Raw genomic sequence first — 26,204 nt, forward strand, 5'->3', positions numbered from 1 at the left:
AAAGACACAGATACATATGTTATAAATACACTTACAAACATCCAAACCTTCTCAGCAGTTCCATTCGAACCTGGGTACAAGGTTAACCGCTTTTAAAAGTTTGTTATTTGATATTAGTCCTTTGGACTCTTAACAAAACAATAGGTTTAAGAAAGTACTTATTTTCTTGATAAGAGAACAATATATTAAGAGTTTGAAATCTTTAAATATTATCTTGTGTACAAGATGTTCAATATGTATATATAAGGGAGGATTACAGCATTGAACATATCTTTCGCTGTTGAAGAGTAAGAAAAAATCCTTTACAGTGTTCGAGCAAATTTAAGAATTTGTGAAACAATCAGTTATGTCTCCGCTTATTTTCAATGCAATTTATTTCGGCATATTTAGTCTTACGGCAGTTACTTCAAAAGAAATAAAAGCAATGTCAGAATCATTTGATAACAGTGATATTTCTTATTCTGGAGGAAAGTTTTCAGAAATTTCTAACTATCTGGAAGTGTCTGAAAGTAAGATGAATTCAACTGAATTAAATCAGCAAGCAAGTATGTTATATTTCTTGATTAATTTTTAAATTTTATCACAGGCGTAAAAACTAAATAGCAAATATTTCCGATTAGTTATTTTTCAGTAGCTATCGGAGTTCTTAATTACAGTATTAATTTAGAAACACAAATCCCGACCTTAAACTTTTATTATAACATTTAATTTTTTAATGCTTTCTCTAAAATGTGTATTTCGGGATGTATCTCTCTTATTACCATAGAGAGTTGTATGAATACGTTTTCTTCATGTGACATCCAACTGTGATTAGATATATTTTAAGCGTATAAATGAAAACTGCTATATTTTAACATTACATTGAAGAGGAATGATTTATAAATCTTTAAAATTTGATATACGATTTTCGTAGAATATTATTGCTGTTGAAATTAAAATAATAAAATTAACGAGCAATATCTTTTCGAAACTCATTCTAATGAGGGTTACCTTTACTAAAGTAATAGGATCTTACATTTTAATGTGTATATTCACATTAACAAAAAATTAAAATTAAAAATATGGTTACTTAGCTCTAATAAAAATAAACGTTTTATTGATATCGGTTCTAAATCAACTATTGTTTTACGGGCATAGTATTTCTTGATTTTAAAAGATGAAACGTGCACCTTTCCTTACCGAATTGAGTTATTGAACTGAATAATACAAAATACATAGTTCTATTTTTTGTGAACGTTTCGCGTCGATATTTAGTTTAAAAATGGTTTATTTAACAGTGCCAATGAAGAATATCATAATAAATCAAAAAGAAATTTTTTAAAAAATCTCTTCTTAAAGCAAAAGGAGGCTGTATATTTTATTGTCTTTTTTATGTATGTATTTATTGTAGATATGTATGTATGTGTTTTTGTAAATTTTTCCGCAATATGCATATACATACACACACATTTATAAATACATCTATAATCTTTTTGTGCATACAAGCATTTTGTAAATATGTCATTTATGATTGCTTCGGAGGAATTAACTTTATGTTTGAAAATTATTAATTATTCATTTAAATACAAATTTTATACATTAGCTTTTTGGGATTCGAAGAATGTATGCACTGTTCTACATAATTTTTATGCATATGCTATTCTTTTTCTTTTTTGAAATATGCGATTTTAATGTATACCATTACAAATTTTAAACTTCTTTTAGTTAAAAGATTTTAATAGTTTTAACACATTCCCCTTAAGTATTAACATTTTCTAATTTCAGTCTGCAAACGTTTTACATTTTCTTGCCTAGGAAATAATCCTAAATAGAAAATTAATATTCATATTTTATGTACTTTATTCTAAATTTTCTACTTATGATTATTTCCTAGGGAAAAATTCATATACAGATATATATATATATATATATATATATATATATATATATAGATAGATAGATAGATAGATAGACAGATATAGCTAGATAGATAAATTTAATTATTAATTTTCTGTTTATGGCTATTTCCTAGAAAAAATATATGTGTGTGCGTGTGTGATACCATTAATCATATCCACTATTAGAAGACACATAATAAGATTTGGACATTTTGGTTTCTTCATATACTTAAATATGAGTATTTGCATTTATCTATATATCTTTATTTTTAATTTTAATATAGTTTACATTGTAACTAGAGATTTATGCACCTCTAACTCACGTATGCCAAAAACATATACCTTCTCTTTCCAACTGATTTTATTTTTATACCAACTAATTTTTATCCAATTTATTATTTCAAAATTTTGAACTGATACTTATATGACTTAAAACGCTAACAATTACTTTTGTCTTCATTTAGATTGCAAATGCATTAACGGAAAGTGCGTTCTGAATGAAAACGGTGAAAACGTCTGTAAATGCCCGCCGGAATTCAGTCACTATACACCAACAGAGTGCAAAGGTATGAGCAATGATTTCTTTATTAGCGGATTAAGGTAACCTAAAATAAACCGATTTCAAAAGCGAGTGTGAAGTCCCAGTTCCGTTTGCCTTCATAATATCCCCTTAAACTTTATAAATTGCTTTGATATCTGTTTAACTTAGGCCAAACTGTATGTAATTGCTAGCATTAAGGTCCCGCCCAAGTGGGATAGCGGTTAGTGACTCTGACTACCATACCGAGAGGCCCAAGTTTGAATCCCGAGAAAGGCATGGATGTTTGTAAATTTATACTGTCTTTGCGGCATGGGGGCACTCTAAATATGTAGCTATCTGAAAAGTTTCTCGTGTGGTTTGGCCGTAAGGAAACATGGGTGGGAGATCCTTGTAGCCGCCCCCCCCGAGCTGATGTCCCTCGAAATTCGAGTGAAACTGGCCATAATCATACTCTCATCTATACGGTGCCCAAAGTTCTTGCCAATGGCAGGCGTATTCTTGACTTCTTTCCACGATGCACTTCGTGGGCTTGTTTTGATGATGTCAGACGAGAGAGATAAGTCACAACAACAGCAATATCAGCAATATATTTCCAGTCCAGCTGTTGAATCATAAATACTGAATGGAAGATCTGTTCTGTGGGTTCGATAATTTTATTTTTCATACATAAAGATATTTTCACATAAAAAATACCATGCATACCGAAAGCGGCTGCGCCAGGGTGACCTTCGTCACGGAATAAAATTCTTCTTTGTTCTAGTAGACAAATATATCATTTAAATAAATAAAAACATAAACATAAATATGTACCAGAGGGACTCAACAGTCGTAATATCGTCTGCAATGCAGATTATAGCTATTCATTGAAAAGAGAAACCCTCTGGTAGTCTCTGTCGATATGATAGCATTCTTCTAAATCTGTCTTCACGAATGTTAGAATGGTTAGCGTAAACAGAGGGTTTCTTATGCCATTATGTCTAGGGTTATATCCCGTGTAAGTATATTTTGGACGCATAAAGGCAATTTAAATCTAGCGTATTCCGTTCAAAATATTAATCGTAGAGAAAAGTGGTCAAAGAAATTTTTGGTTTTCCATTCTGCGAGGACTTTTGTTCTGCCGATTATGTATATTCCATACACAAATAAGCCATACCGAACTAACAGTTCAGCAGAGCATACCAACTAAAGTACGCAGATACGCAGCGTAAGTACTGCTTTCGCTCATCAGTACTGACAGAATTTAAATACTCATTTCTCTCAGTACTACAACTCCTAGCAACAAAACGGCCGCTTGACACAGGTATATTTCCTCTAAATCATCAAGGATTCAGACCTGTAAAATTTCAGTTCACAGATCTAGTAGCTCTCCACAAACTGCAATTCAGGACACTAGTAAGAAATTTACAGCAAGAAAGGCTCATTCCAGGATTTTCTGTTCCTACAGCATCTATCCTTAATAAAATACAGCTTTAAAAAAATTTTTAAACAATACGTTTAGTTGAAAATAATATGACATCTAATGAACTCAAAACAGAAAAGTAATTTATCATACAGTTTTATGGAAACGAGAGATTAAATAAATCTCTTTAAAAATTCATATACAATTTTATAACACAAGTAATGAAAGCTTGCTAATTAGATGTAAATAATTACTTATTAGGAATATATTTAAGGAATTATTTATTAGTATGAACGACGTATTTCATAATAATTAATTAATTTATTAACTGTGTTATAAAATTTCAGATGAATTCCGTAAAAATAGGTATTTAATATTCTACTTCCGTTAACCATATGATATTTTTTTTTTTTTTTTTTTTTTTTGCTTTTTTTACTAATTATCATATTTATTTAAAATTAAAGCATTTTTTTGGAAAACCTTTTCTTACGTTTTAGTCTCAGCTACATGTTAACAATAAAAATGCAATTAAATAATTAATTTTTCATGATGTATAATGGTTCCACACGTTTAGAATAATCATTTTATCTTTAGTCAAAGTGAAGAAAGAGAAAGTCAATCAACATGCAATGAAAAACAAAATGCTAATAAAAACTTCGCTGAAAATAGAACATTCTGATACTCTTGAAGATAATAAAACTACTGCAAATGTACCTGAATTTAAGAATGACAATGGCTTATTAAACGATCCAAAAACATAAAATTACATCCCACGACAAAATTAAGAAAATCAGACTTTTAGTATGAAATGCTGAGAAAAAAGTACGTAAACATGTAATACGTAAAAAATGAAAAATGGTAGAATAGACTTTTATTCCCTGTAATTGTAGAAGCCTATTAAATGTTAAATTGCATGTTTTTATTACATTTACGTTTATAATTACGAAGACATTTGTCTATATATATATGAAAAAGCCATTACAGTCATGACATCATAGCCTTGTCTTGAAAGTAATATGTCTTCTAGCCGCAATGGCCGGTACAACTGGTCCCATCTCCTTCTACTTGAGAAGGTAACATATTTTTAAAGAAATGTAGAAAAATCGCTCTGTTGCTATTTGTTATAATTCTTGAAGAAAACAAAAAAGTTCTAAAAGAATGCAAGAGGTATTTCTCCACTTTGTTAGATACTGCAAACAGTAAGATTCTTATACGCTTTTCCTGTTCGTTAAATGAAGATATGTGCGAAAATTCGTTTCAACATTAACTTTTAAATTAGGCTTTAAAAAGCATATTTTGGTAAACTTGCATCACCACATTGTATCTTCATTCGACCACTAGTGTGTGTATCAACTTTGAACTCGATAGCTATCAGAAAGTAGAATAAAAATCATTGACAAAATCCTGTCACAGTGAAAAATCACGAAACAAGAAAATAAAAGCTTGTAAAAATATACCAGCAACATAATGTACATCGTACTACTCACTCCTCTGTCTTTCAATAGAACTTAGTTATATTTACTGATACAGTCACTTACTTTCTAAAAGAAAAAGTACGCCCAATGAAAACAACTTCCATCTACATCGTCGAAGTGTACACATAGGCATAACATTATGTGAACTGGGAATTAACTTGTGTATCAAGGCATACCTCGGAATATTAGAAGCCTTCTGTAGCCTTCTGTGGGGATCTTCAGAAAATGACGTAAACGCTATCTTACTGAGAGAGCGAAAATCTGATGAAGCCTTCCTGAACAATAGCAGAGTAATATTCTATATTCTAACCACACATAATGGCTATAAAGAGAAAAATTTTTATTTTGGTAGAAGTGCTGGATTCAATAAATTTGCACAAATGCATTTCAATAACCCTACAAGCTCCGATCAAGATTTTCGGAAATGAGGACTGGTGTCCACTCAAAACATCGCAGCAAAACCATCGCGAAAAGAAACGTCACGTGGAAAATAACGGAAGGTGAAAACGTCGTCGAACAAAATATCGCGGGGAAAAGAAAGCAAGGAGAAAACATGCAATTCTAAAACATCCATTTATTAAACATAATAGCCGAAAATAAAGCTGTTCGGAAACATTGCAGTTTTTAAGTTAGATTACAAAATATCTTGGAAAAAAGTAAAGCATTAACTATTTATAGGAAGAAATGAGTAAAAACCATCAAAGAATGAGGAATATGTTTAAGAAAGGGAAAGACAAAAAATTTTAATTTGAGTAACCTTATAAAGTTGCTCATATTTCCTTTTTTAATCTTTTAGGACTACATTTTTTTCATGAAAAAATACCAGTACAATTTTGCAAAAGAGATTTATTAAATTATGGCCTTTACTACTTATCTGCGCAAGTGTAAATAATATATTAACTGCAATGCGTAATATTAACTGTCTATTCATTTTCAGTTTTTAAATGTTTAAGTTTCCTTCTTGCTTTTTTAGCAAAAAGCCATTACTTGATTAAAACAATGCGAAGTATGGAGGATAAAAATATTAATTCCGTTTCGCTCTCACACGTTGTTATGGAAGTATACACATATACGACATTAAACCCTGAAAAATACATATTTGAGATGCTATCGTCGTTCGATGATTTCTAGATGCTTTAATTTTGCCACGATGTTTTGCATGACGAATTTTCGCCTTGCGTTGTTTTCTGTACGATGATTTGCCTGAAACCATGACAGCCAAAACGTAGACTAGAAATACATTTATGGACTCTAATTCTGACAAAGATCAGTAGGAACTGCGGGATATTCGTTACGTAACTGGAGCTATTCGTAAACAGTGTGTCTTTCTTACGAGTAATTTCCGAATTTTAGGATATGTGTGTAAAAGACTGCTCATTGAGACAAAATTTTATCCTGCTTAGACATAAGCAGGGCTTAAGCAGCATTGCTCATGAATTTATTTTATTTGAATTGTTTCCCTCTTTGCTTTTATCTTTGTATTTTCATTCTATACTCGCTTTTATAAAAAATGTATTTTCCGCCCCTTTTAAAATTGCACACTATTGACAAATGTAGCATAAATACAATCATTATTTTTTGCATTATCAGGTAGTATTGTACTGTTAGTACTCTTATTTCGTTAATCAATATCACTGTAATTATTCGATTTTATTCACAATATTCATTTAGTATCTTGCTTATTTAACTAATGTTAACTGGTTCAGGCAACATTGCTCATTAAAAGTTTTCCTATAGAGTTTCTTGAATGCGTTGTAGACGCATTATCAACTGCTTCAATACATAGTATAAACTAATATAATCACTGTACACATGTTACAATGCATTAATGTCTGTCTTCTATAAAATGTCATTTTGAGCGTCTTTGCTTATAGTAAACACTCGTGTCTTGACCGGAAATCCTGAAATTACCTGAGCAGGCTTCCGACTCAGAGTATTACATAATCTACACAAATAATAAATCTGCAGCATATTAGTCTTTGGCTAAGGCCTGGGGCATCTGTATTGTATACCTGTCTGTCATCCTCGGCCCGAGTTAGGCAGATCTTAGATTCCACTGCTGATGGATTAGGATGGCTACAAACTCAGACGCTGGTTATCTGTCCTGCCAGCGGGATAAATGAGGATCCTCAGATTACCTTCTTATCTAGTCATTTTCTGTATATGTATATTACATTTCTATTGTCAGCAGATATGTATTAAGCACTATATTTCATTTTTCTTTAAGAGTTTACGTTATAGAATACATTTACATTACAGAATTTACATTTTATCCTATTGATATCTTTATGATTTCATTCACAAAATGAGTTTTGTATCTGCGCATGTCACTAACATTGTATATAAAACAAATCTGATTCGTTGTTTAAAAAATAATGAAAACTGATTTGTTTTCTCAAAAATATTGTGAAAACTTTTGTATGTTGTATATTTTTTGTTATATCTTCTTCATCGTCCATTTATTGTTTATTATTTATTTATTAGTATGTACATTTTTTCCTTTGTATATCCGCATATATTTATTGTAACAATCTCAACTGTAGTGTACCATGAATATTTGCTTTTATTAATAACATAATTATTTTATTTTTCTCTGAGTACTCTATATTTGATTTTCATATAATATTTAATTTATTGGTGTATCACGTGTAGTTCATTTAATTTTTCTTGGAATGGTTTTCCGATTTACCTGCTTTTAAAGATAATGAAATCAATATTGACAAAATTGGTTTTTATAGCAAAATTATTTATCAAAATTATAAATATGTTATAAGTTTAGAATATTATATGAATTTAGAAGTTATGGAAATAAACAAATTTTAATAAAATCAGAAAAGTGACAGATAAAGAAATTTTAATAAAAGAGGAAATTTATTTTCGAGAATAAGTATGCAGATCTTTTAAGTTCTGAACTTACTGTCATACACTTTATATAGCTTAGAACTAATCCTTAATAAAATTAGCTATTCTTTTTCACGAGGCTCACATATGTTTAGATGTTAAACAGAAATTCCAGTTTTGTAAACGTTCATTATTGGATTTAAATAATTACATAATAGTCGAACCTATGCTATTACTATGATACTTTGACATTTTTCAAAGGGTTCTGTATGATGCTTCATTGGAACTTCGAAGTTATTTCCTTAACAAAGATTACCTGAAACTTGGAAAAATATCATTCATCTTTCGATACCTAATAATGCTTTGAATGATTCAGCCTTGTGCGTGAATTGCTGGAAAGGGAGAGATTACTGATAAACAAACCTTTAGTTCTGAGAAAGGAGAGGAGAGAGCATTTAAACAAAAATATGGATTATGCTGCTCAAATTTGCACCTGTTCTTTTATGTGTCAGTGAAATCAAAGAAATATAAAAGCACGAAGTAAAAATTACTAAGCTACTTCTTTTCCGATTTTAAGAACCTATACGAAAGTAAACTTCTACTTTTTGTAACATATACTTAATTTGAAATGTTTCCAAAAGATATATTATTGAATGTATAATATTACATCTTGAAGAGCAAAGCTGATATGCTTTTTTCATATATTATATTAGCTAAGCCTTTAGAGAGATTTTGGCAGCAACTTCGAAGACATTTGGGTTTCGTCACGACGGATCAAATATATTTAATATTCGAAAATAGAACTCAGTAGATCCATTTAGTTCTACCAAATCACCGTATTAAATGTTATGACGAAAAGAGGCAGTCATAGATCAAAGTGCTCAGACTTTAGCAATATAAAAAAAATGTAGCTGCTGAATTTATCTCAGTTGCAAATTAGGAACAAATGGAAAAAGAGAATCCTATTAAAGATCCTAACAAACTTATGTAAAACATCGGAATAAATTACTTTAAAGAAGTATTTAAGATCATTTGAAAAAAAATTAGAAAAATACGTAATTATGAGAACATGATGCTAATTTTCATTTACAAAAATTTTTCTTGTTTTTAATTGAAAGACAGACTCATAAGCGTAAGCGTTATATAATACATTTTTTCCATCGAGAATATTGTAGACCTCAAAGCAGCAGCATGATGTTTAATCAGTTATGCCAAAGAGCGGAAGAACTAGCCGTCTAAGAAAACAGGATGATCTCGTAAAGTCTTCTAAAAGAACTTAACTGATATTCAGGATACACCGGGGGAAAGCAACGAAATACTTAAGTAGCCAGTGTCTGCTGGGGTTGGAGTTAAGCCCATCAGCTGCCTTATACATTCGGAAATTAAGGAACTATATTTTTCAACATAGATTATGTCACAGATGTATTGTGTTCATTATTAGGTTCGATTCAATATTATTCAAGAGATCAACTTTCTTTTTAATATTACTTATCTATAAATAATAAATTACCTAAACGTATACAGAAAAAAAACTGCTAGAAATAAGTAATTGAAAAGTTTGCCGAAAGCAATGACAAGAAAGGAACATTACCTTTGATTTCCTGCTCCAGAGCGGAGGTGACCTGGGAAGATTTTAGATGCGCTTTCTTTAACCACAAGATCCAGGAATTTACGGGACAACTGCCCATTGAAAAGACCGCTATTTTCATCAACTTCAGTGCCATGCGAGATAAAGCCTTAACAAGCGTCCCTTATGAAAGAAGAAATACAGTTTAGCACTTTCAGAGTAAAGTACAGTCTTCTTCATCAGAGGTCTTTCTGCTGATACCAAGAAAGAGGATATTCAATGTTAAAAATTAAGCAATTCACCAGGAAAACTTCTGTGAAAGAAGAGAAACTTCCGTGGAAGAAAAGAAACTCCTTATTTTCATCGTGTCCCTAAGCCTCACTGTTCAGAAAAATCTTATACTCTCAAATGTATTCAGAGGCTGTACGTTAAGACTTTACCATCAGGGTAATCGCCTTGTTATGTGTTTCAGATATCAACGTTATGTACATAGTCAAATTTTTTGTAACAACAAACCTAGGTCCCACAAGTGTTGTGAAGATCACCTAACCTACACTTGTCAGCTACCTAAAGACACGAATCTCACTTATGTGAGATGCAAATCACAACACATTGCTTCTCACAAAGACTGTGTTTTTTCCAAAAATGCGAAAATCTGCATCTTCGAAGAAACCAGGTCTGACTAAGATTGAAGAAAGCTCCTATGCTGTTCAAAATAATAAGAATCTGCAGCCGGGTGTTATCGTACCGCCGCCGAAATTATCCTCTCCGTAACGCGCAAAGAGCTTTGTAAAGACATTAAATATTTTGGAAGCAGGAAGCAACGCCTTCGCTGGTCAGCGAAGCGCGGACCTCTGGAATACGCGCCCAGCGTGCAGACCACCTCACCTAGAAGGCATGACAAAAAGGTGGGAGAAATATCTTATAAAGTTTTTCTTGATAAAGATTTGTGAGACCTCATGTAAAAATTTTCAGTTTCTAAATTTAGGAGTTTGAAATCCCCTTTGCAGAAACAGAACTTTACGCTTTCGATATTGGAGATGTTTGATACTGAGAAAAATGAACATTCTTCTCTCCACGAATGATGAAGCAACGTGCACACCACGTGATGCAGCCCAAGAACGCACTGACGCTTTCTTGTACACCTCTTTTCTTCTCAGAACAGAATCTATATATTCGCGTACGCTTTACCAAGGGCATTCGTCTCGTCTCTCCAAAAATAAAGTGCATTCTTTTCTTCTTTCTTCTCACACGGAGAATTTCCTTCAGGTTTTCTTCAAGGTCAAGACCTTTAAGGGGCTCTCCCAGTGAACTTGGGGGCTGGCTGCATGGGCGTTTTCGTGGTTTTCCCCATGTGTAACGTGTATACGAGCCAGTTTCCCTTAGAAAGTCCTCCACGAAAGGCATCCCTCCCTTTAGGCAGATAGCCCTCGCGTGCTTTGCCATAATTAAATACACCACACCACCCTGTGAACTTGTAAGAGCAAGAAAAGTTATCTCTGCTAAATACCAGTATACCATTCAAAGTATCAAAATAAGAAAGAGATTAAAAGATTTACTTTCTTGATAGTTATCGGAATTTTGTATGCTAGTTTGTGTACGTGTTGTGTCCTCAGAAACTTAATTTTCTAATGTAGCTTATTAAAGCCCCTCTGGCGCTACCTAAGCAACTTTATAATCCGTATCCTTATCATTAGATAAGAAGTTTAAAGTCTATAATAAAAGTGTATTGTTTCTGTTTTGCAGAATGTGATTGCGGGGAAGAATCAAGTTGCACGTTTTCAAAGGGTACCTATAAGAGGAAAACATGCGTTTGTAAGGAAGGCTACTGGTTAAGAGGCTCAAAATGCAAAAGTAAGCTTCTTTTTTTAAAATGTATAAAATGTAGTAATTAAACATGATTTTGTTAATTTAGAGTTACGGACGCGTCTGTACATGCTGTGAAAACGATCTTTTAACGTCATATGAAAACGCATACATTGCTTACACTAAAATCAGTCTTAGCCTGCCATAGATTCAAAAATCAAAATTACATTTGCTGGTGAAATAGAGGGATTTGTGTCTGATGTCCCTCTAAATTAATGACCTTTAATCCTTCTCGCGCGATAGCTGCATGAGCAAATTTACAAAGATCCGCGGGTAAAAGTGTGCCAAATAAGTAACGCATTTCTAAGAGGGAAGTTTACAAGACTATAATTATTTGAAAGGGACACATCGGGTTACCAACTTATGTAATCTTCAACAGTTTGTGTTTTTTGCTTAAAAAATAATTTCAGTGGAAGTCGAATCAATGTACTTTGTAACTTCGAATTTTTTTAAATTAAAAAACAGCAAGAAGATGGCATTATATATATAGTACATAATGATGCTACAAAATCAATTCACAGTAAAAAAACTAACATTAATGGCGGGATGGAAGTCATTTCAGTCTTAATGAGAAATTTCTAATTGCTGAACTAAAGTTTCGATATACGGTTCCGATTCGTTTCCTCCAAGATATCCTTCGTTGATCTTCAGACTTGTTCTTGTTTTTGTAATCTTTATTTCATTAAACAATTTTTAACACATGTAGATATTTCGATGTAGATACTATAGATAGAAAAACTGAGCAAACAATGTTTTCGTATTCCTGGATATTTGTCTTCGGAAACACATTTCCAATAAAAAGTTATTAATCCAGAATTCTCAAAAAACTTCATTTTACTACATTACTGTCAGAAAATCATAAAAATGTATGATCAAATAGAGTTTTCCCTAGCAATTTAGATCATTATGATGACAACAATATCGTCAAGAAATTCAAAATATCTTTACCACTTCTCATCGGGGAACTCGTAAATGGATTTCATTATGGATTCCATGACTTGATGAACTTCATCTTTCAATGAAAACAGACGCTGAAGCATCGTTCCTCATCTCAACCATCGTACTTCTGAGTAATGTACAATATTGGTAGGTTCAACTTCTAAATATATGTAGGAGACTTGAAATTACTTTTGATTAAATCCTCTAGATCTGATGAGATGAACTACAATAATATAATAATATAATGAATAGCATTCGCATGTTTAAAGATTCAAAAATAATTCATGCGCATATTTTCTTGGTCGATGATACAGTAAAAAGCCATCACGGTATTATTTAAACATGGCTTTGCATCATATTTGAATAATGTTATTACCTCTGTTTTCTGTCTGGTCACAGAAAGAGCACCGGCACTGATTATAGCAGATATATTGCTCAAGTCTAAACCGCATTACCCAAAGTTTTTGTTTCTGTCAGTCTCAAATACAAATCTGGTGCAAAGACGTTGGCTGATTCATCTCTAATCCTTACACTCCTGAAATTTATATCCACGCCACGAATATGAATGAATATTTGTACAGTAACCGTTGCATCCGCTGTGCAGTTTGTGCAGTATCTGTTGCCATTTATTCATCTACCGCTACAGAATGAAACAGAAATTCCTTTCATTTGGATTTTGACGCATTAAATACATATGTTGCCGTATCCTCACGTGTCTTGCTACTGTCACACCACCAGATGATAATTTTCGGAAACTTTTCAACTGTACACTGAATACATTCCTTTGAATCAATAAAAGAAACCTTATGTTTAGCAATATACGAGTATTTCAGGTATCATGAAGCTTTTTGGGATTTTAGGACTTCTTATTCGCTCTGATGATAACTGAGCTTTCATTTACTGATTTTGAAGGTTTGAAAACATCTTTCGGTTAATCTAGATTATGGTAACTTGGCGATTTTTGACGAAAATTTGGCGACCAACCCTGTTAAACAACCTGCTGTTTTTTTTTTTTTTTTTTTCGACGCTACTTTGTTTTCACAAAGTAAAGGCATGTTTCATTCTCTTTTTTTTACACAACATTTTTTCCAACAATCTGATAGCCGAATTACGCTTATGCTAGAACTTTTATGGAGCAAAATTGCTTAATCATGACGAAGATTAGGTGCGAAATTGTTTCTAAGTTCTTATTAGCTAAAATCACGATCGGAATTTTCCGGAAAGTAGTGGAACACACTTGCACAGAAATTTATTTTTACAGAGCAAATTTATATATGAAACATGTAAATAATTTTTTTCATAAATTAGAAAAATGTGCACGAAAATGCAGGAACATTTTGTTAATCTTTAAAGTCGGTAAAAAGGACATATATGAAATTACCTGATCGCGAAAAAGTATGTATACCTGATCGCGGAAAAGTATATACCCTTTCCAAGAATGAACATTTGCACGTATAAAATGAATAAAATATCCAAGAACTTTTCCCTCTAAATTATCCATTATAAAGGTCACCTGCAAATTTATAAGGCAAACATTAAAAATGGTTAGAATACTGAAATGTATTCCAAAATGCTACAAACGCATAATCCACAAAATCACTATCATTTAATTTAAATATAATTAAATTAAAAAACACTAGTTAAAATATAAATAAACATACACATTAAATTAATAAAAATTAGCTTAAAATCTTAGTTACTTTAAACTAATTTATTGCTAATAAAAATTTTCTAATAATAGCATATTAATTTATTTATTGCTTATATTTAGACCAATGCATAAATATAATCTCTTCAAATGATTAAAAATACTAACTTACCTAATCTTCTTCAGAATCTTGAGTGTATGGCGGATAAACGTTTTTTATGGATTCAACAAAATCATTGAATGATTTTTTCTGTGAGTTTTTCCGCCATACATGCTATGCTAAATAAAAAGCAAAATTCTGCTTATTATAATGCTTAGGAATAACACTTTTTATAGCACCCCATGTGCCCTCAATCGTATTCGTATGTGCGCCTGTTTCAGGATTTTTGAAATGATACTTATGGTTAACAGCAAGATGCTGAAAACCTTCATCCTCCAAGCAGGCATATGATTTCCAGCAATCAGATATTATTATTGTACCAGGTAGAATATACTGCTTAATGAAACATGAAACTTAATAAGCAATCTTTACTTCTATCTCGCACAACCTTAAAAAAACACTTATTACTTCCCTTTTCAATCCCACCGAATACCCATTTTCCTTCCACTCTCCTACCTCTCAGATACTTGGGTTTCCCAAACTTACTTTCAACAATTTCAACAATGACATCCATACCACCTGCTAATTTCTAAATCGGAAATACAGTAGTCAACTGGCAGTCGATTCACCCAGTAGTAAGAAATAAATAAAATTTCACCCATACTCAAACGACTTTCAGCAAACCAGGTACCCTTCCTTGCACTCCGCTTCACAAAATGTCCATTTTCACTAGATTTCTTGCACCGCCATTCAAACTTATCTGTAATATCCTTCCTTTCACGCAATCTCATTTCATTCTCACATGTTGGACATTTATACTTATCTGTAATTAATCCTACACTCAATGGTAATGCTACCATTCAAGCAACTCTTTTGGATGATCACATAAATGCAATAAAAATTTGAAATTTACTCTAGATAAGGCCATGGGATCCAAATATTAAGCAACACTGTTTCACACAAGATGGAATGAAGCTAAACATACAAAATGGTATAAAGTATTGCAGGTATTTTTGCAAAATTCCCCTCCCCTTTTTGGATTAAATTACTGTGATTCGTCCATAAATGTCACATAGCGTATCTCATGATCTCTGATTTCTCTCAGATAAAATAATCTGTAATTGGAACTGTGTTCTTCTCAGATTATTGCTAAAGTCCTAGCTGGTAACCTTTATCGCCTACCAAAATGTCGCCAAACTGCCTGTTACCATATTCCAAAGATTAGCCCATCTTTCTAATATGGAATATTTCCTAATGTGCTTAGTATCACGGCGCATCTTTATGTTATATTCTTTCCTCACAGCTACGCTCTCATTGCGAATAATGAAAACTGACTTACACTTCTGCTTAGCGAGAAAGAAAAGAGATGGCCATTTTTCTTGCAAAAATCCCAGTTTTTTTTCAATTTTTCTTTTTTTCCCCCACGACTTGCCATTGTGCAATCATTCGAAGACCAAAAACGCTTCTGATTTTCAGAATTTGAAACGAGCATAACTAACCTAGCTTAATCAAGTGTGTAAAATCTGCGTATCGCCAGCTGGTTACGATGTTTTCATCCAACTGTTCCTTTTCCAACAACTTGCAATGTTGGAAGAAATATCATTCAATTCTTTTTCCCCCTTCCCCTCCACACTTTTTGAAAAGATGCGTATGCAGATATGAGAAAGACCCTATATATCTAAAATATAATTTTTCTTATGATCTTTAAATGCTACAGGAGCAGAAAATGATTTTATGATTTTATCTATGTAGATATAAAAGTGAGAGGGATTGAAAATTCTTTTGGCTGCCCCTTGGGGGAAGAAAACAATAAATTTTTGCATAATTTTGTTTATTACTCAATTTTCAATGAATATTATTATATTGATGTGTTTTTGTTCTGTTCTTGTTAGTAGATTTATCACCATGTAAAATTTAATTTTTGTTTATTATCTCTTGATTATTTAATTTTCTTCGCAGCTTTTTGTAAGCCTTTAATAATTACTAACTTTCAGAAATATATAATTTATATTCTATAATTTCTGTCTCTTTCTCTATATATAAAGAGAGAGAAAGACAAAAGTAAGAAACTTAGAACCAGTTTGACGAAGAGCCAAAAGAAATAAAATTCATTACTAACAAATTTCAGAATACCATATAAAGATCCGAAATAAGAATTAAAGAAATGTGAAATACTAAAATCTCAGAATTTACAAAAATCATAAAAAACGTAAAAGAAGAGGGACTCAATCAAACGCGCTTTTTTATTGTAATGCTTTCGCTGCTAGTCTTTTTTTCGTAATTTGTAGTTAAATTGATTAAAAATGTTATTTATTTTTTCCTTGAAAGTTTTGTATTTCTACATTTTAATATATTTTTTTTTTAAATTTTAATCTTGCGTTTTATGAAAAAGTACTTAACTATTTGAACATTGGGATTTTTTCAAATGAAATATTAGTGTATGTCTCTAAGGGATTAACTCTGCGAACAACGAGTAAGTTTCGTATTATTTAAATTTTATTTTTACTTTAAGATATCTAAGTAATTTCAATTGCTTAACTGGACTTAGACTTTTACATACGTAGCGTCTTAGAAAACTTCAAAAGTTTTGGGTGAACTGTTACAATTAAATACTTTGGAATCATTTATCATCTAATTTTAAATTACAGAAACGTAGTGGCTTTCAAGTGGAAGGGGGTGCAGTGAGTTTGACGTATCCTCCTGTTGAAGTGTTATATCAGATTCGAGTGAATTCTTCTTCATTTCGAGGTTTTAGTATTTCACATTTTTTTAATTCTTATTTTACATATTTATAAGGTATTTTAAAATTTAATGGTATTGAATTTCACTCCTTTTGGGTCTTTGTGAAACTGGTTCTAAATGTCTTACTTATTGTAATTTCATCAGCGTATTGCTGGAAAATAATAGGAATAATTTTGTTTTTAAATAAAAAATATTGTAATACTATGTTTCTTTCTATATATATATATATAGGTAGATATATAATTTAAATTTAAATTTAAGAAACCTATTCAAGTAGTAAAATAAAGAAAAGTAGGAAATTCATTCAAAACATTATATTCAATGTCTGTCTAATATTAATATAAGTAACAAGTTTTAAATGACTGAGTAATTTTGTGGAAAACTTAGCAGAAATTGAAAACTGACGGAAATTTCAAACTCCTGTTCAATTGCAGCAACTTGGAATAAAAACCAAATTCAATCAAAACAGTGCAATCAAACACTCGATAAATTCAAAAAAAATGGAAAATTAATTTAATTAAATGATTTTGTACTTCCCGTGGTATTTTGTCTTAAAATAGCCTGTTTGCGAATTAACACATGCAGAATTCAGAAAATGTATAACAAGTTTTTAATAATTTATATTTATATCCGATATACTATATACCATGTACACTGCTGGCCTTTAATACTGCTATATGACAAAGAGAATCAAATGGCAGAATTTTATTTATTGTGTATATATATTATGATGAAACAAGGAAATGATTTTTTCGCATTTTAGGGGAGACATAGAGTGCAGTACACAAGGCATCTACCTCTAATAGCAGCAACAACGGCTGTAATCCAGTTGACTTTAAGTGAAGTCGAACCCTCATACCGACAATGTTAGATTGGTCATTTTCGATTTATCTTTTCTCAAAATCTACTGCAGATAGAAGTTAGAAATTTTTGTGTAATTAAAGTACATCTATCTGATTATACTGAAATGAGCTTTTGGAACATTTTGAGTTTTAGCATTATTTGTAGAATGTTGTATTAGGCATAGTAAGATTGACAACCTTTCTCACAAAAAACATTTGTGAATTTGTTTCTTATTTCATAACAAAAAGCTCATTTCAGTAAATATAAGAAAATATAATAAATAAGAAATACAAAGTTTACATATGTGTGAGCACCATTTCTTGAGAAAAGGTACATAGAAAATAAAAAAATAAAATTTGGAGAAAAACGTACTTTTTTTGTAAAAGTACCCATTTATCAAAGCATTCAATGATAAATTAAAACTAGATTTTTTTACAGTTCTAATTTTCCTAGAGATTAAAATATGGTATTTTTAGAAAGCTGAAATACAGAGAATTTGAAAATGAAAAATCCCTAATTACCATTCCTTGAAGATTTTTGGCTTTCAGCTCCCTTATGTTGAAGTGAACTTCGATTTCAGATATGGGTACTTCAATCCAGGCTCCTTCCACTCCATGCCATACTTTATTCTTACTTAAGTCACACGCCAATAGTAGTTGGAAGCAAGTGTTGGAGTGCTAGACTCTCGAAAAAACATGACTAGATAATCTCAGGGGGTAAAAGATCTAAATAATTTTGTAATAAGGTCGCATAGAAGTTCTTTGCTAAGATGAATGATTTCAGAATACAGTGGTACCTCTTTCAGCCCAGAATAGAAATCGTTGTGCAATGAGGTGCCTTTGTTAATAATTCTGATTGCAGTGTCACTCCAAGGCGCAAAGAGGTAAAAGAAGTCTTCATCAGGGTCATAATATGGGCACCTTTGTTATGTATGACTGAAGGAACACCCCAGGAGTTCAGTGCAGGTAACGACACCGGGAGTTAGTAAGGTTTTGAGCAGGGAGGAATGAAAATGAATTTTCTGAGAAGCGCGAGGACTTTCCTGTGGAGCTATGCAATACTGGCCCGCTAGAACTATCACTCCTCGTGTAATTTTAACAGCGACATCGCATTCTTCCTGTTAACAAATTTCTGAAATTACGGGACTGAATATATCCAAGTCCCAAATCATCATGATCAGCAATTGTTAATGTTTTTATTTTTTTTTTAAATTCATTTCATGTTATTGTTAGAACTTGAGATAGAAGTTCATTTCAACCCTGTATTACAAGCCGGAGTTTGTGTAGCGGTTTCGGCCATTACACCAGCGGTTTTAGGATTGTTGCTGAGAGTAAATTTAGGAACGAACTTCTTGCGTGTGGACTCCAGCTAACAGGGTATGTTGCTTTCCGTATATCTTGTTGTGTGAGTGATCCGGATAGACGAATGGAAGTTCAAGAAGAGGCAGTGCTGTAAAGGACTTTAAATGTGTACTTGAGAGACTTTTTTCTCTGCAGAAGAACGATCTAATTTTGGTGCAAGGACAGTTCGCGTGGTGAAGCATCTTCAGAAAGTGAGTGTGTCTCAAAAGGGAATACCGAAGGAAGTGCGATCTAGTGCCGCGATATCGTGAAATTTCCCGGAAGAGTTATGTGTTACGTTAAGTTAATGCCAGGAGAGTCATCGAAGGCGTCATCAAATTGGTGAATACAATATTTGTGAATTTTGGAGAAATTATGCCAGTTACTGGAGAATAGGTTGATTATGGATATAGCTCTTATGGGGGATTAAAAGTTTTCTTGTGGTTAAACGTTTGCTAACTGAAATTTAACTGTGTGTTCTATTGTTCTAATAACTTTTTTAATTATTTGAAGTATTGTAACGATATGCTTTAGAAAAAATTTAGTTTTTAAATCAGTCTAGAGTTATAACACAAAAGTTTTATGGTTGAGCTAGTGCAGGAAAAAGTTTCATGTTAATTAGAATTAGCATTTCTAATTTATGTTTCGTATGTTTGTACGTATAGGTTAAACATTTAGAAATCATTAAGTGTTTCAAGGCAATTACTGTTCAGAATTATTAGAGAATTAGTCAGTTTTGGAGAAATGGACCTGATTATGTTTTTGTATTATGATGTAGGTTACTTTTCGTAACTTTATTTTTCCGTAATGGGTGAGGAATTATGAGGAAATTTACTAAAGCTCTGCTATTAGAATTAGTGGAGGAGTTTGATACAAATATGCCTCAGGCAAATAAAGTAAGAGAAATTAGGCAGGCTTCTCTTAATGCCGAAAAGGAAGAAGGAAGAGGAACCGGCTAAAGAATACGCGGCGAGAACTTGGGCTGCGGCTGAGCAGATAAAAGCAGAAGATATAGCCGAACAGGAGAGGGCAGAGCGGGAACGGGAATGTGAACTGGAGGTTTTCGAATTGGAGAAGTTGAAATTGATGAACTTGGTGGAGACTAATAGCTTAGCTTCCCCGGTTTCGACAGTTGAACAACCTAGAGATGAAGGGGCTAATTTGGAAGATCTAGTACCGTGTTTTGAAACGAGTAATATAGATATTTAATCATTCTTTATGCTATTTGAGAAACAGGCTCAAAAGAGAAAGTTAATGAGATTAATTGGATCTCGCAATTAATTCCTTTATTACCTCTCAGTTAAATGTAAAAGAACTAGCAGATAAAAAGGATGATTATCAGCACGTTAAGAAATCAGGTGCGAAAACTAATGCGAAGATTTAAGCTAAGTTCTTTGGCTCTAAGAACAAAATTTGAAGATCATTCTACAAATAACGTGATGCTGTGGATGGATGTAGTATATGAATCGAGGGTTCATTTAGACAACTGGTTGGATTCGGTGGAAGTTCGGGATTTTGAAAGTCTTAAGGAACTTATGCTCACCGAGCAAATTAAGCGGTGAATCCCTCTAGAAATAAGAAAGCACTACTTGAACAAGTGGGAAGAATTTAAAGCAGCTTCTATTTCAGCAGCGAAAGGGGACACGTATGACGTTTTGAGAAGAGATACGATGAGGGTAGAGTAGTGAGCGGTGTTTAAGGAACCATTTGAGAAAGCTAGAGAGCTGTATGTAAATTCCATTAGTAGTGATAATCAGAAAAGTAGTGGTCATAGAAGAATTAAATCGAAGGAGTATAGGAAAGGGGATGATTCTAAAAAAGAACAGAGTTTCAAGGAAGCAGTTTTCGAGAAACATCGGAAAATAAGGTATTATCAGTGTGGAAAGGACCGCCATATCCGACCTAACTGTTCAATCGGCAAATATAAGTAACTGCTTTTACGATATAAAGAGGAAATAAATAAATAATAAAAGAGAGTTAAGGACTTATTGTATGGATACGATGACGTGTGGTGGATACCCATTGCTTAAAGATTGGCAATGTGGGTGTTGTCCAGGCACACTAGTTATCCAGATGATTACACCCCACAAGTCTCACAGGAAACCTTACCAGGCGTTGCTTGCAATGCTTTGTATTGGTACCACGCTGCGGGCTGTGCCTTTCTTTTTTCCATTAAATATACATTGATATTTTCAAAGTTGGTGCCTTTCGCACTTACATGCTATGGAGGACAGCTCCAGGTTTGCTTACATACCATGTTTTAAGTAATATCTTTGTTATGTTATTCTACGCTATGTTGCATAGCTCTCTGCCTCTTGTGGACAAGAAGTTCATTATATTTATGATTTTTTTTCTGAGATGGTTGTTCTTGATAGCGTATCTTATAAAACGAATCATTTAACTCTCTGAATTCGGGACTTTTACAGGATGTTCAGCTGTGAGGCAGCATTTAAATAAATAATGTTCGTGACTGCCTCTTTCTCCACATACACACTCGTCTGATGTAGCTAAGTTCCTTGCATAAAAGTACGTAGGAAAAGGACCATGTCCGGATAAGAACCACGTTATTTCTCTTGTTATTAAACTGGGTGCTGTGCCTACTTTTGGGAATATTTGATAAGTCCTTCTTCTTTATTCGGCGTTTTCCCACCAGTTCTGCCATTCAGCTTTAGATTTCTTGCTTATGATTTTATTAAGGTGCGAGTCAGGCTATGGTACTGATAAATATTGTGCGTTTTGACCCCTAGCTGCGTCTTTGTCTAGGATCTCAGCCTCCTCGTTGCCTTTTACCCCTGCATGTGCCTTCAGCCAAGTGACAAAGAAGTGTTGATTTTGTGATGCTGAAGTTATTTCTGTAATCTCTTGGATTAATTTTGATTGGTGGTGCGGGTTTGCGATTGCATGCATCCCTGAAAGACTGTCTGTAAAAATATATGCTGTTTTCAGAGATTTGTGATGCTGCATTTTATTGCTTGAAGGAGCGCTACTGACTCCTTGGAATACACGCTTTTGACAATCTAGGTGGAACTTTCGTTCTGCTGTCGAATTGGGATCTAGGTAGATTATGATTGCGCTACCTTTACCTTCTTCTACACCGGAACCGTTTGCATAGAGTGGGGGGAATTTCTTTTCGTTTACTTCTTTTTTCATGCTTAATGTGATATTATCTTTCTTCCCTGCGTGATGCTCATATGGGTGTGCTGGTGTCTCGTATTTCTATGCTAAGAGTTCTAATGATTTGTAATGGCCCTTCTTTCGTAGCTGTAGTACTGTTGTCTTGTGGAATTCTTGTTCAGCGCGTATAAAAAAAAAGTGGTGTGCTGTTAGCGATTTGGAAGAGGTCCTCATTTGATGTTTTTCTGTAGCTTCCTGTGTAGTAGAGAAGGAAGGGTCGCTAGATTGTATGAAAGTTTTATTGTTTTATTTTGTCATTGGCTCTGCCCATATTGCTGCCCCGTAAGGGCAAACTTCTCGGACTTATTGTAATTTAAAGTTCATGTTCCATTCATTATTTTTTCCTCATATGTACACTGCTGGCATTTACACATGTCACATGATTGCTGCCTGGCGCTAATGACGCAGACACACAGATAACGCTTCAATCAAAAATAAATTAAAATTTGCAGATCGAAACTTAAGATTAACCTAGCAAAATTAAATTAACAAACCCAATCATTCTGAAAACTATTATCCTTTCCCTTCCCAACATGCTACCGCCTTCTACTACTGAAACAGGCGAATCCTATCAGAAACGAAATCGCAACTGATCTCGTTATCTAGCCTCATGTGTGTACCGTTCTTCTCAGAATACATGAGTTTAGGCTCCTTGTGCACTTGCTTAGTGAATGCTTTGCACATTGATAACCCAGCAGCCCAAAAGAAGGCATTTCTAATGCCTTTTTGCCTATTTAGATTGTTATGTAAATGTAAAAATGTACATCAGGCAAATGCCTTACAGGAAAAGAACGTTAGATGTTGCCATTTTACAGCTGAAAGCAAGCGAAATTTGGCGATTTCCATATATTCAGTCTTAAGGGGAAAAACACTTGTGAAGAAAAAAAAAAAAATTGAAATTCGTAATCTTCCGACGACGAAATTAAAATTGCCTTTAGGTTTTTTTGGGAGCATGAATTAACAAAATGAATAATAACTTCGCTTTTTTTCGAACTCCGGACATTCCGAATGTTAGCACGACATGCTTCGCGTTAATTCCACTAAAGCGCCCTACTGTAACGAAAAATAAAAATATCTTTCTTACATTTTCCCCACTTAAACAGCGACTGGGAAGAAAGAACCTGGTGGTGATGAATTTATGTCCTGCGTTTGGAGGTGAGTTATACAGAGTCCTTAGGCTAATTGGGAGCACGAAACAAAAAAAAAATTAAGAAATGCCTTTGCGGGGCTTCGATATCTTTAACTCTGTATCTTTCATGCGACTGCAACTAACTATTTATTTAAACCACGCTAATTTGAAAGAAGTAGTTACGGAAAGAATAAACGAACAAAGCAAAAATCTTATTTAAATAATGCTCGATGTATAACGCTATATATGACAAACTCTTTTTTAAAAAATATATTTTACGTGAACAAATTCTAATTCTTACTATATATTTAATTCGTTATTGACTAAAAAAGCAGTTCTTTAACTTTCATCTTTTATGTATATTTGTATCGCCCATTTTTTCATTACTGCAAATATTTCGTAATTTGTTTTTCAAACATGAAGGTTTATTGCATTCCAGGACGGGCAATAAAGCTTTGTCTTTTTCGAAGCTAAATAAGGAAATAAGATTGAGTTACCTTATCAAGCTTTTATTTAATAGAAACAAATCTGTGAAAACATATTTGTGTGTTTTTGCCTATTAGCTTAATGAATTCCTATAAAGAATGCACTTCCCAAGAATGAAACGTTTTTAATCGGTTACTGTGATTGTCATTTTACGCAACCAGATCCACCAGTGATATATATATATATATATATCAATATATATATATAAGGAACTGGTGGACCTGGTTGCGTAAAAATGCTAATCGATTAAACTTAGTGGCAACCCCTTTACTTTTAGCTATTTCTCGTATCTCTCAAATATAATTTATTAATTGTTGTTCCATTAGATGACATCCATGTAAATGTAATGCCGTGTCTGCATCAGACAACCTCAAACAATAGATTTATGAAAATCTTTTAACTGTATTTACATGCTTGCCTGCAACACCTGAAATATTAAATATATAGGGCGGACTAAAACCAGTCACAACTTTCGACTAAATATCCATACAGCTCATATTAAATTCAAAGCGACGCAAATGAATAGCACTCAAATTAATTCATCCAGTCAACTTAACTCCGTGGATCTAGAACATTTTAAATACTATAACTTCAACAATATTAAAATACAGATATTAGACATAATACCTAATTACGAAGAACGAATGTTTCAATAATCGCTATATGTTCTCAAACAATGTAAGCTCTGTCCTTACGGACTTAATACTTACATTCAAAGTCACAAAGGTAATTCCAGTAAATCAGTATTCAGGAAATTGAAACTTTACAACATCAAAACGCAAAGAAGAAAACGAGCAAGTAGAATCAACAATAAAAGGTATATACCAACTTTAGATACAATTAAATTGCTGATGCAATTAAAAAATTTATCTAATTCCGCTAATTTCGCCAAGAAACTAATCTAGTTACACTCTTGTACTAAAACATTTATTTTAATACTTGAAAAATGTTTTCTTTCAAAATGCAACGATCTACAGATTATTAAAAACCTAGGTATTGATTACTGTAAATATAAACTTTCTAACTATCATCCTAAATGCAAAATTTACATTAAAATCAATTTTCTTCATCTCCAATTTGACAAATTACTCTTCTCTCGAATTTTCAACAAATGTAAATTTTTCTTTCCAGCTTTAGACATCAGACCAGTGGTTGCATTTAAATGTATAGGCAACTTACTAACATGATACTTCATGTTAAGTTGCCTATACTTAAATGTATAGGCAACTTATCATGAAGTAGAAGAGTCGGTGGAATAACATTGCGAATTGCCTAAATTCAAGCCATACGTAGGTAATCATCATCAGGACATAATTGCTGGAAACTTGGAATAGCATTTAAAAACATGCAACTTTCTACTTCCTCTTTTTCTTCTTTACGTTTTGATGCTGTAAAGTTTAATTTGGCTGAATACTGATTTATAGGAATTACGTCCTAACTCATTCTCTCCTCCTGCATTCTCCTTCCTGGTTCGAATTCCAAATTCCATTCTGAGTACGAACAAAGTAACGGACCTATCTCACTTTAAAAAAAAACCTAGCAAATACGTAAGAGAATTAATTCATTTTCTTGCCATTTATTTACATTATGTACATTTCCTATTTTTACATTTTTAATTTTTACTTGTTTTATTGATTAGATTTTCAATTTTAATTATAACCTTTTGAATGTTTCAATTTTCAATAGTCTAGATTAATTTTTGACGTTTCCATTTAAAAAATTTTTCGAGATTCATTTTTAAGTATGTTATAAGTTACTTCATTTCACTATATTTCAAACTACTTTTAACCAAGGAACTAATTTATTTTTCTATTTTAAAAATTGTTTATTTCGTTTTGAAATTATAATTTTTCATATCTAATCGAATTGCAAAACAAGACTTTCTTACTATAGTTAATATTTTATTTTACAGTTTGTAAATGTGAGAATGGCAAATGTGTAGAAATTGAACCTGGGAAAACAATATGTCAATGTCCACCGGAATTCAGTCTATATTTGCATAATGAGTGCAGAGGTATGTAGATGTGTTTTGATTAATAAATTCGAGCTTTCTTGTTGAGGTCTTAAAATTTAAGAATTTATTATTTTATTTAAGAAATTCAATTTGTAAGAAATTATGGATAAGCGAATTTTTTATTCAAAGATTACTTTTTGCTTTCTGAGTAATTTGTTTTTTTTAAACTAATTAAAATTCAATGCCTATGTAAAAATATAAACCAGGCTAAGAAAGTTTTCGA

General features: G+C 32.5%; 1 protein-coding gene across 2 annotated transcripts in view; it reads left to right on the plus strand.

Moving 5' to 3' along the window:
* Positions 1-261: 261 nt before the first annotated feature.
* The window catches only part of LOC118201430 (uncharacterized), a 185,632-nt gene continuing 159,689 nt past the window's right edge, over positions 262-26,204 (plus strand). Inside the window, exons 1-4 of one of the 2 annotated variants that reach the window (XM_085826621.1) lie at positions 262-545; positions 2,342-2,443; positions 11,447-11,554; positions 25,880-25,981. In XM_085826621.1, the coding sequence (XP_085682747.1) occupies positions 347-545; positions 2,342-2,443; positions 11,447-11,554; positions 25,880-25,981 (511 nt within the window). In that variant the 5' untranslated portion in view covers positions 262-346. The remainder of the gene's footprint in view (positions 546-2,341; positions 2,444-11,446; positions 11,555-25,879; positions 25,982-26,204) is intronic. The other variant, XM_085826620.1, reaches the window with a different exon arrangement.

Source organism: Stegodyphus dumicola, chromosome 11 (assembly GCF_044657685.1).
Source record: "Stegodyphus dumicola isolate Sdum_Otavi_A_Nest chromosome 11, ASM4465768v1".
Lineage (NCBI taxonomy): Eukaryota > Metazoa > Arthropoda > Arachnida > Araneae > Eresidae > Stegodyphus > Stegodyphus dumicola.